Here is a 12,107-nt window from a genome sequence, read left to right on the forward strand (position 1 = left end):
TTTCAGTTGGAACAGAACACGTCACAAATTTCAGCCTTTAAAACATACAAGTCCATAAGTAAAAAAAGAACGATCAAGTGGCTGCAGTGTTTGGAAGAGCTAGATGCAAGAGCTGTCATGAAAAATACCAGTAAATGCCATTGAATCTAACAGGACACATTAAGTGGTCACACAGAACAACCTCACTCTAAGCTCTTCATCCTGAGTCTTACTCAGGGTCCTGTACTGGTCAATATAGGAGCCCATTGCACTGCTTTACCTGCAGTTTCCTAACTCCTCCAATAAAGCTAGTCAGGCTAGCTCAGGCCAAAAGGCTCACCTCCAAATCAGCCACTTAGAGATTTTTTGGAAAAAAAATGAATGTAAAAACACAGGAAGTATGCAGCACAGTTCCTTGAATGCATTCTTTGCCTCTACAAACTTGCAGAATAGTCTAAATCAGAGGCCTCACCTTTGCATTTTATATGCCCTAACAGATTTTCATTGCAGCAGTTCATCCTGTCATTTTCTGATCCTATATAAACACCCTGTGGCACCAACTCTAACGACACACTGTGTCAAGACCCAGCTCTCTTGGTTTGCTTTGGACCTGCCTCTGACTACCTTAATCTGACACTCCTTTGTTTTCTTACCGGGAGGGCCAGTGAATAAGACTTGCTGTTTACTTTTTCTATGCTGCTCATGGCTTCAGAACTACAAAGAAGGAGGAACAGAATTTCTATTACACCTCCTCTCTTATTCCCCCAGGAACCAAGAAAACCAGCTGGCACCTAGCATACAAGTTACCTCATGGCTGTAATAACCCCTGCCACCCTGCAGCAGATCTCTTTCAGTTGAACTACATTGTTTTATACAATGAGATGAGGGAGTCAGGCAGCGTGCTGCAGTCCAGATGAGAGCACGGTATCATTTCAGCAGTGATGCCTTCTGTTTTATTTTTAATTCCTTCTCTGAAGAATTCTAGCACTTGATTCGCTTCATCTGCTGCAAAGTGTTTGGCTGACATTTTCATTACAACATTCTATTAAAATTCCAAGATCACTTCCACCATATTAACAGCAGAGCTGCAGGTATTACAATATACACATTGAGATCCAACAAAAAACAGCTTTCAGAACAAACTGCCTATGCGACCAATTTCTCTACAAGATTTATTTCCCCATAGAAGTGACAGAAGCATCTCCAAGGAGCCAGCTTTCTCATTTGCTGTTAACAAAATCAGTACATTAAGACACCGACAGATTCCAACTACTTTTTCGGAACTGATTTTAATTTTGGAGTTTCAGCATAGTTTAAAAAAAAGGAACTGCACACAGTTTTGTTAGTCAGAGAATGGAACTCAGGGTTTGTTCGCCTGCAGAAGTGAAATCCACTTACTTTTTCCCATAACTGCTTTTCTTCTAGCTGCATAAGCATGTCCAGTATGTATGTCATATGGGCTGGGCCACTAAGATCCAGGACTTCCTCGTTTATTGCCACATCATCTGGCCATTCAGCCAGCAGTGATGCCAGCACATGCCTGGCATAAAGAACAGCAGTTGCCTCATTCACACGATACAGGTAGCCCCTCACAGCCTTTTTGCTTCTGGAGTCCAGCTCCTTGTGCAGGAGTATGGAACTCTTGGTGCGACGCTGCTTGGCGTAACTAAGCTGTAGATCACTCTCTGTGTTAGTTATCAGTTTCTGGGCAACTGGATTGGTTTCTTCTATTGCTTTATCACAGAGTACAGGCTTTGACTGCAAGAGAAAGAAGTTTGAAAACAGGCTCTCAAAAATGTACTTCTTTTTGTTTGGATATCTAACCAGCCCATCAGGCAGCAAGCTGAACTTACATGTTAGTTTGTCTTACAGATACTAAAATCTAGATGCATCAAGGAGCATAAAGCATGACTTCTCATGTACGGACAAGGACAGAACTCCTCAAGAAGCCTATTTATACCAACAGACTTCACCATAAACAATACATTTGTGATGGTACATATGATCAGAAACATCAGTTTGAATTCTAACCTAAAGCGATAGCTTAAGCTGAGCTACGAGGTAAAGCAGTACCACGCTATTTGTGATCCTAGCATGCAGTCACAGAACGGTGCAAATTGAGAGGGACTTCATAGATCGTTTCATCCAAGTAAGATTTAAAGCTAGAACATTAGCTTCCTCAGGCTCAGAGTGCTTTCAGGGCTGGAGATTTGATGAACCCTGTGTGAACTGCTATTAACATCCAACATTTTTTCTTATAATTGCTTGAAACTACTTCAGGAAGCACTCAATCCTGTTTGTGACGCAGCTGATAGACTATTGTGCTGGTGACACCACATGGAATCAGCACCCAAATTAAGGTGAAAAGCTGTATAAGCACACCACTGAATGCAAAACCTCAAGTGCAGTGTCTACATTGCAACACAACGCTGCTTCCTTGTTCTGCTGAAGTTACTGTAAGATAGCAATAACGTGGTAAAACAGTAACAGCTACCATATAAACTTGCAGCAATTAGATACAATCTCCCGTGCATAAGGAGAAGGTATTACAGCCTGCAATCACAATTTCTTCTCCTGACCTGAGAGTCAAATTCTATTACTTCCTTAAGGAAGGAGCCACAAGGAAGAAATGCTTGATTCTTGTTGCACCTGCTCATTCCTTTTGGCATAAAACATGAGCAACAGATTATTTCAAGAGTTAAAAAAATTAAATTGATATCTATCTCTGAATTTACTAAAAAAAAAAAAAAATAAAATATGAAGTTACTCAATGCCTAAGCTGATCATTTCAAAACCACTCCTTTCAGTGGAGAGATACACACCAAACATGGTAAGATGATCATATCTGTATCTACTGCTTTTGAGCTCTGCTCCTCCAACCTCAAACGCTTGCTGGGTTGCCATTTCTGAGCCAGGGTTCGGATCCTCTCATCTGTTGTAATTACATCTCCATCAAACCTCAAAAAAAAAAAAAACAAACCCAAAAGCAAATGCATAAGTATATCTGGAAATTAATGAAAGTTAAATTAACACAAATACAAATTAAAACTCTTCCTACTTTCTGCTTTAAAAAGATTAATTAAACTCTACCTACTTTTGGCACGTTGTATGTTAAGTAGCTTCCCTGTTCTAATAAGCAGAAGGTCTTACAGCAAATTGTTTATCTCCGTAGGAACACGACGGCTCCAAGACATGCTTTTATTATTAGAAGTCACAGGAAGGTCTGTTCATTCTTCCTCATTTAGGATAATTTACAGATATAGTAGCTCTTCATATGGGAGTTATTTATTTAAAAGAACATGCAACATATTTCTGAAGATGTGTCAACTAAAACTCATCAGGAGTTCAATTTCTAACTTCCCACCCATGAGAAACAAGTCATATCCTTGGAACAATTTCTATTCAGCATCTTTCCTATATTAAGTTATCACCTGCATCTACTAGCTTTGTTTTTGGATTGGATCCAGTCCTTCACATACCTCTTTTGAACTTCCAGAAAGAAAGAATCAGTTCTTTTCATTTGCAACTCATACATGGCTCGTAGAATATGGAGAGGTGCATTGAGTGCATCGTGTGTCATCTGAGCAAGAAGGAAAAAAAACCCAAGATGTTAGGGGAAAAAGAAAGATGAGTTTCTTTAAGAGTGACCTAGTTATTATTTTCCTGTTTATCGTATAGATAGAGAATTAATGAATTTAATAATACCCGGATTAGGAAAAATGAAAAAAAAATTACAGTGGTTCTAATGTGAAATTCTATTTCTTTTGTTTCCTTCCTTTCTATTTCTTGAAATCGTAGACCTATAGTCTACAAATGTATAAAAAAATCAGCAAGATAAACAACCAAGTATTTTATGTAACTAGCAAATCCGTAGTAACACTCAGCACGTGAAAAATAAGTTTAGGTACCAAGAAACATATTTTGGTGGCTTCATCCAAACCCTCCAGAGGATCAAGTTTGTTCTGCTCTACGTCAGCAGGACCAACAATGGTTTGCTCCACATCTTGATCTTGTTCCCTTTCTTCCAGTTCAGTATCCTCACGTTCAGCCAAGGAACTGATCTCTTTCTTTGAGGAGTACAACATTATTGACAAAATCTACAAAGAAAAAGGTACCATATGGTGTGCCAGCAGTAGATATTACTAGCCTATTCTACAACCAGCATTTTATAAGAACATTATAAGACTTGGGAGAGTTTAACACAAGCTATTCTAAAAAGAAACAAAAAGCAAAACAAAACCCCAATATCTCTAACAAGAACTCAAACCAATTCCCACTTCACAAACGAGTTGCACCTCCCAGGCTGTTAAAATACAACCTAAAATTGTAAAAAATTGAGAAAACAGTTATTTAACCATTTCAGTACAGCAAAACCTTCAGGACTCTCAGACAGAAACTGAGCAGAGGTGACTCTCACCAGTAAGTCAGTGCTGCCCCTACACAGTCCCCATGCCTATAACAAAACACAACTAATTACTGAACCACTTTCATCCTTCTGCAGTTAAACTTTCTTTCAGAAAGAATATGCCCATGGTGCTCCCATATTGCACTGCCATAATACTTTACACACCAGTCAATAACACAAGTGACTTTTTTTTTTTTTTAGTATTATTTTTTTAGAATTGATGCATGGAACTTTCAAGAACAGCGTGGATATGTAGAGCTGAGTAAGTGATTATCTTGCAAATTTACTTCAAATACAGACAGAACACAGAAAGGCAGATCTGGGGACGCGGGAACTGGACATTTCCATAAAGACTAATTAGGAATATTCCTGAGATTTGCTTCATAAAAGGAAACTGCAACAGCATTAACATTTCATGCCATGGTGTGAAGCTCAACTTCTGTCTTACCTCCAAGTCTCTGAGAAGCCAGGTCTTACTGAAGCCAGTTCCCTTGCTACATTTCTTCACAAGAAGCTTGAGTAAACCAGACTGAAGAAAGGCAGCTTGGACCTCCTGAAAACCATGAATCTAAACATACAGACAGACATGCAAATAAATAAGTAAGTAAATAAGGGAACAGAACAGTGTATCACAGTGCCTACAGGGACTTATCACATAGCCTACTTACGGTAGGAAATATTTTCATTTGTATCCTTGGGAAAAAAAAAAATAAATAAAAGGAAAGAAAACAAAAAATACAATGTAGATGCACAGTACTAATTGGTTGTCTATCTTGCTCACACCTCCTTCTTCATGTACTTCAGGAACAAGGAAAGGAGCAAGTGAGCTTCAATCCATTAGGTATTAGAGACAATTGAGTGCAAAAAGAACTCATGTTTGTCTCCCCATGTGGTTAGACAACACAAAGGTTGCTCTCGAGGAAGGCAGAATACAAATTCAGCCCAGAGAGCTGTGGATGTCCCAGTCCTGGAGGTGTTCAGGGGCAGGCTGGATGGGGGCCCTGGGCAGCCTGATCCAGTGCCCAATTTAGTGGTTGGCAGGGGGTAGGAACTAGATGATCTCCGAGTTCCCTTCCAACACAAACAACTCTATGATTCTATGATGTGATTCTGGCACTGATCTATTATTATACTCTGTATGTCAGGCAAAAATACCTTGAGTGTTCTGTAAAGCCCCTTTAGAGCAAGTGATAAGACCCACGTTGCTTCCACTGCTTCAGCATAACTGCTGTCTATGGTGGTTTGCAAAAGGTGTGTGCATATAAGTACAAAGTGCTGGAGGTACTGTCTCAGCTGGGCCTGGGAATCACTGCCTTCTTGTTCACATTTCTGAATCAGCTGGTAGTCTTTCACTAAAAGACAGAAAAGAGTCAGTTTACTACATAAATCTTACAATGTTGTGTATCAGCAAATATTATCCCTTTCTTAAGGATCCGTTTGCAGTTGTTCAAAGACATCTCATCCTTTATAAATGTATTTAAAAGCAATAAGCAAATCTCTAAAACAGATACAGTCGCTTAATCAAAGGCCTATTTCTGAGGTTACTCAATTAATAAGATGGTTGACAGTGTCCTAAATCCTCTCCTGAATAAAAATAAATATAAAAGTTCTTAAAAGGAAAGATCTCCATAAACTTCACTACAGTTCACAATTTGGTTTAACCTGTGAGCAGAAAATTTGGGGGCTTAGTTGCAGCAGAGCTCAAACCCTGCAGACCCACATGAAGTGTTCTGTTAGAAACGTGCCTTTGGCTATCCATAAGAAACCTCAAGGAAAAACTCTGTGATTCCTTAATAAAATAAGAAGGTGACAGAACCTGTTTTCCTCTTTCGTGTCTTGATGTCTACCACAACAGCTCTATTTTTCTCAGTGAAATGCTTCAGGATGATCACATTATGAGCCTCATTAGCATTATCCATGTACACAGAACGAGTCCCCATACACAGCACCTGAAATTGCAGCAGAAATTTCAGTTACTATTAGGAATTCTTATTTAAAAAAGCAGTCATATTTTATGTTAGTTACACTTGCTCATACTTTTTTAGCTGAACAACCTGATTGCTGCCAGGTATTTGTTGATCTTTAGAGAATGGCAATTCATTTCTAAGAAGAAATGGCTGCAACAAACAGCTTAATACCAGAATGAGATTGCTTTACTCCTACAAAAAGTCCCTTTTGATACCCAAACACACTAAGCTGGTTTTCTCAACATAGTTTAAAGCAGTATCTGAGGAAATGAAAAGCAAACCCAGACACACTATTCTTCACTAGATAAGCATTAAGTGTGTGCGAGTAGAAAGATACGAGCTCTGACACCCACCATACTTTAAGGGCTTACAAGGGATGTCTCCTACTGATAACATCTGTAATATGTAGAAACAGAAAACTAGAAACTCTAACCAATTTTGTTTCCTCTGCTACAGATAGGCCACTTACCTCAGGAAATCCAACCAGCACCAGTAAAGTGAAGATATTGGTATGCTTCAGCTGGAATGGAAGCTGCTTGATGCAGTGGTCAGTGAAAGCAGCAATGACACTGTGCCACTGAGCAGAAGAGTTCAGAGAACGAAGAATATCTGCCATGGAGCTTGCCCAGTCCAGACCTACACGACTGGAAAGCAAAAGCAGTGCAGGTTAGGATGGCTGACCAGACACTTACCTGGAACTATTTTCCTCCCAGACATCGTATTGCTGTTACTCTGTCATCACTGTATCTTTCACAGCATTAATACAACTGTATTTTTCCAAATATTTGAAGCTTTCATCGCAGCTGACAAATGAATTCCCTTTTGCTTTTCATCATTAGAGCATAAACATTCTATTTTTGTTAACAGGTTTACAGTCCCAACTCAAAAGTTTGCCTGAACATTATGATCTCGAATTCCTAATTTTAGTTTAGAGCTTAAGATATTTTCTTTGCACAACAGAAAGTGGTCTGTTTCCCACACACAGAACAACCTGCACTCTCTGTGGACTACACAAATAACTAGAGAGGCTTGTCTCCTTGCTCGAAAGTTTGTCTTTGAGAAGCTCCTTCCTCTTAGATGATCCTCTGGATATTCTGCCTTTTACATGTCTATTTGTTTTTGAACCTCCCCCATAAAACTTAACCACAGTGAAAAACAATACTGCCACAATTAACAAGTGCTACATTAATTAGGGCTAGTCATCAGAGAGCAACTAATAGGTTTCAATTAAAAAAGCACCTGTCTAAACACACAGCTCCCAGACTGAATAGAAGATGAGTTGTCTTCCAGCCTTCTGGCACTGTACATGGATCCCCTGCAGCAAATAAACTATGCTTGGTTGAAAGGACTTTAGTCACTGCAGCATCCACTTCTGCAGGCTTCAGTCTCAGGATTAGCTGGCCCAGAAGTCCCAGTGTTAAATGGTAGGTTTCATTTAGGTGGCCAGCGTTTGAGATGACAACCTGAAACATCAGTGGCAGTATCTGTTCCAGGTTAATCAAAGACATAGTAGAGCCCTAGGGAAGAAGAAAAATCTCAGTAAGACAGGGAAATAAACAGGATTTTTAGTCAAAGCCATAGCATGTACAAAACCTTCTGTTATAATGCTCTTTCTCATAGAGCAAAAGGAAATGAGAAACAAGGTACCCATACACTTCAGTCATGTTGGCACAAAACTGCAAATCTCACATCTCCATGCAGCTTTATAATATCAGGATTTTCCGTATGAGTTTTTCATAAAACTGAAAGAAGGCACAGTACAAACTATTCAGTAGTATTAGGTTTACATGTAGTAAAACCTGACATGTAAACCTAAAGGTGACAGTTTAAAGTTTGCAGGTGTTGAATGGTGAAGGTAGGCTGCTGTAAATATTAATTACAATTCCCTTCCCCTTCCCCTCACCTGGGAACGAGGCCTTACGTTTCTTAGCAATATGAGTTGGCCTAAGACATCTGATTCTGACAACTGCTTTTTGCAGTGTGTAAGCAAGAAAGGCCCTTCTCCCATAACACGTAATTTGCCATGAATTTTGCTTGTGTGATTTTTAACATGTAGTAAACGACACATCTGTATCTGAAAGTAAAAAGAACTCACTGATTTGAAAGGTGGTAACATAGCTGCCAGCAGTCCTAGGATCCTCTTCTGAGAGCATTCAGCAAAAACTTGTTCCTGGCTAGGTATCAGAACCTTCTCTGCTTGCTTCTGAGCTGAACCTTCTGAAACGCAGTCATCTACTTTTCAAATTAAAACAAAATATAAAAATAAAAATTAACAGAAAAAAGGATAGTTTAATTGATAGGGTTGAAAGCCTAAGGATTTGAATAAAAGATAGCAGGTAAAGGGATTTATTCACACCATCAGAGGGGCTAGAACTGGGTGATCTTTAAGGTCCCTTCCAACCTAAGCCATTCTCTGATTCATTCAAAAGTGTCTACTGAACAGTATTACAGACTGATTCATTTTCTTACTGTAACTCTAACAATACTAGTCATTAATAGCACAGAGCACCTATCTTCTGGCTCTGAATGCATAAGACCACACAAGTATTGTGTTAGTTCAATAGGAAGTATCACATCTATGCGTGAATATTTATCAGTGGAACCCTACTCTGATTTCTAGAAGCCTCTGAACAGATGGCAAGGGAGCAGTTGTTCAAAGCAGTATGCTTGGCAGGTTTTTCACAATGCAAAGAGCTCGCTTCCATTAAAGACATTTGCAAATACACAAAAATGGCTTAGGAATGATAATAAAAAAAATACAGCTGTTTACTTTGCATATGCATGGATGTTTCTGTGATTGGGAAAAGGAGAAGTAATCTTTTACCTGTTGGAGTAATGCTATCTTCCATAGGCAGCTCTGATTCTTGTCTCAAAACAGCATCCTTTGCAGACACAGTATTATGATCACTTCCACTTCCATGTTTTTGGACTTTATCTCCCACAGGAGACTGGATTTCATTATGAGTGTCTCTTTTCCCCTACAAATAAAACAAAGGTACTGAAAGATTAAAAAAATTTAATACCTGCATAAACACCATACAAAGAGATAGCAAGCAATCTGCATTTGACAAACATTTCTCCTGAAGTACCAAAATCTTGCACTGGTTAACTGGATATATTTATGCCTTAAGCACCTGTATTCAGTAGCTACATGCTTTTCTGTTTTGCTTGTATCTCTGTGCATAAGGTTATTACACTGCCACAGCTTTAAACACCATTGTAAAGCTGTAGAAAAGTCTTTTTTCATACCTGCATAGTGCTACAACTGGGGAAACTGCAGTCCTTCCAGAAACGTCCTTTGCCCCTTTCCTCCAACATTTTTGCAAATCAAAATTGAATTGGCTGGATTTATTTAATTAAAAACAAACCAAGCAACCATTCTCTCCCTGAACCATTCTCAACTTTTACCTACAAATGAAATCATTACTGTCCATCATTTTCACCATTTCAGTTACACATCCAGAATAGGACATTTAACTTCGGAAGGTCACACAGCTAATTAATATCAGGGGTTCTGTGCATAATGAGTACTTACATTACTATGCATAAAGGAGCCAGTGCTTGGTTTCTCTTCCTTCCCCTTCCCTGCTTTATCAGCAGTATGGCTTTCTGGAGCACCATCTGTGGGAGGACTGACTGAAACAGTGTCACTCTCTGAGAGGGATTCACCTTCTGGCAACATGCAGAGGAGAGCTAAATTTTTCAGACCTGAAAGCAGAGAAGTTACAAAACCCATTTAGCTTTGGAGTAGCAAGATGGGCAAAAAGCAGGACCAAAACATATTGCAACAGAACTGTAAACTTCTCCTCATGTTGTTTGTTTGTTTTTTTTAACATTGTTGAGTACAACTCCATCAAAAAGATGTTCTCCACCATGTTCCCTTACTTAGGTACAGCCATTAAATACTTCTGTGATGAACAGGTGGTGACATTTTCTGCCTCACAAAGAGAGAGGCAGAAAGTCCTGATTAATTTTAAAAAGCACTGGGGCTACCTTCCAGCACTCTTCCTTTTAAACTTCTGACCACTTAAATGTCTGTACAATAAAACTACATTAAAAACAGATAAATAATGACTGTGCCTAAGTGTGTGGTGATGGTATTTCAGCATCTTTACTAAGACTGTTAAAAAAAAAAAAAAAAGCCAATAAATCTATCTGACATTGCATGTAAGATTTTGGATATATTCTACACAGATTTTTAGTGTATCAATTTAAGTATCTGTAAGTAGGTCTTAGTTCACAGAAATCCTCATTTCTAGGCAAAGGGGCCCCATCCCAGCAACATGCTAGAAATAAGATTAAAAAGCTCTTGCAAATGTGATGAGGATCAAAAGCATTTTGCACCGAGTTGTTTGCTATCCTTCAAATCCTTCAACTGTCAGTAACCTGTCAGTAACAGAACATGAAGCCAGATCAATCTGTTTACAACATTTGTAATGGAGAAAATAAAAAAGGAAAAAAAAAATTTAAAAAAAAAAAAAAAATCTAAGGAGTTGCCAAGATGCCTTTGGTATTTATATAAGCAGGAAATTAATTTCCTCAAGCACCTATTTTCCGTATTTCCAACGAACCCAAATGACACTTGTTCTGCATTTGCTTTCTACATAAACAGTTATTTTCAGTGAAGTACACAGTAGCTTCCCCTTTCCTTTGGAAACTTCACACTGAGCCATCACAGACTTTTCTGGCACATGCTAGAAACCATTGTTTCAATGAAGGAGGAGCTGACTCACCTTTTCCTTGCTGTGCTTTCATCAGACAGTCTCCTATGAGCTGTATGCACTGATGCTGTAGAACTCTGGCATGACTAAGGACCTGGGAATCTATTTTCTCTCCTTCTACTTGCTCCCCATTTGCCAGATCTGCACTGTAGAGAGTCAAAGCTGCAAACAACAGCCAGGAATAATTGTGGACATACGGTTGGATGAGTCTCTGTCGGTCACTGATTCGAATCGTCACCATCGGATACACTGTGATGCTGTGAGTGGGCAAGTGACTGAAAGAAGAAGTTGTAATATGAAAAGTTTGAAATGCAGACCCATTCTTGACAACCATTGTAGATAGTGACAATAAATACCTTTACACAGTGCTATGCATAACCCAATACCTTCCACAATTTCAAACTGTTGACCTTTAAGAGCTGTAAACTGTCGAACCCTCACCAACTCAAAGTGTCACTTAGCAGAACTTGAGTTGTCCCAAGAGATCCTGCTCTACGAATGCAACTTAGAAAGAAATCTGGTGTCACACGTGGAAAGCTATATTGCCAAACTACAGCACTGTATTTGCCCCTCCATCCTGTTATCCAGGGTCGCTAACTCTCCCTCTTCAGCTTTCACAACCATGGCCAGAAAATGGTTGCAATTCTGTTGCTTCAGGGCAGGTTTGCAAACTACAGAACTTTTTGTTGAACTGGTCCTACATTTGCTATGTTTCATTCAAGGACATCAATTAGATTTTCTGATGTCAGATGCAAACTGGTAGGAAGTGATATTAGAATGACTGACTGTACTAAGTTGCTAATTATCACTTTTCTGGCAAGGAAAGCGAAAGGAAAAAAATATCACATATTTAATACCTGTCAGAGTATTTCTTAGCAGAATAACATCCATAGCAAAGGTCAAAGTCATCACACACATTGCAGTTCATTCTCCGACCTATGATGACTCCTTGGCAGTGGTCACAGGCATACTCCATGTTAACCATTTCATGGTCATCCTCATGTCCTTCAGGTTTAACTCCACCTATGGAACAAG

General features: G+C 39.1%; 1 protein-coding gene across 2 annotated transcripts in view; it reads right to left on the minus strand.

Annotated features, from left to right (window-relative positions):
• The window catches only part of ZZEF1 (zinc finger ZZ-type and EF-hand domain containing 1), a 53,339-nt gene that overhangs the window by 9,116 nt on the left and 32,116 nt on the right, over window positions 1-12,107 (minus strand). Inside the window, exons 35-48 of one of the 2 annotated variants that reach the window (XM_042829956.1) lie at window positions 11,930-12,095; window positions 11,085-11,347; window positions 9,887-10,059; window positions 9,176-9,329; window positions 8,447-8,583; window positions 7,591-7,868; window positions 6,821-6,995; window positions 6,201-6,333; window positions 5,540-5,736; window positions 4,833-4,952; window positions 3,888-4,076; window positions 3,459-3,559; window positions 2,802-2,937; window positions 1,378-1,737 (exon numbers count right to left, since the gene is read on the minus strand). In XM_042829956.1, coding sequence (XP_042685890.1) covers window positions 1,378-1,737; window positions 2,802-2,937; window positions 3,459-3,559; window positions 3,888-4,076; window positions 4,833-4,952; window positions 5,540-5,736; window positions 6,201-6,333; window positions 6,821-6,995; window positions 7,591-7,868; window positions 8,447-8,583; window positions 9,176-9,329; window positions 9,887-10,059; window positions 11,085-11,347; window positions 11,930-12,095 — 2,582 coding nt within the window. Of the gene's footprint in view, window positions 1-1,377; window positions 1,738-2,801; window positions 2,938-3,458; window positions 3,560-3,887; window positions 4,077-4,832; window positions 4,953-5,539; window positions 5,737-6,200; window positions 6,334-6,820; window positions 6,996-7,590; window positions 7,869-8,446; window positions 8,587-9,175; window positions 9,330-9,886; window positions 10,060-11,084; window positions 11,348-11,929; window positions 12,096-12,107 lie in introns of both variants that reach the window. The other variant, XM_042829955.1, reaches the window with a different exon arrangement.

This window comes from Centrocercus urophasianus, unplaced genomic scaffold (assembly GCF_019232065.1).
Source record: "Centrocercus urophasianus isolate 14NV4802_14NV808 unplaced genomic scaffold, USGS_Curo_1.0 seq_33, whole genome shotgun sequence".
Lineage (NCBI taxonomy): Eukaryota > Metazoa > Chordata > Aves > Galliformes > Phasianidae > Centrocercus > Centrocercus urophasianus.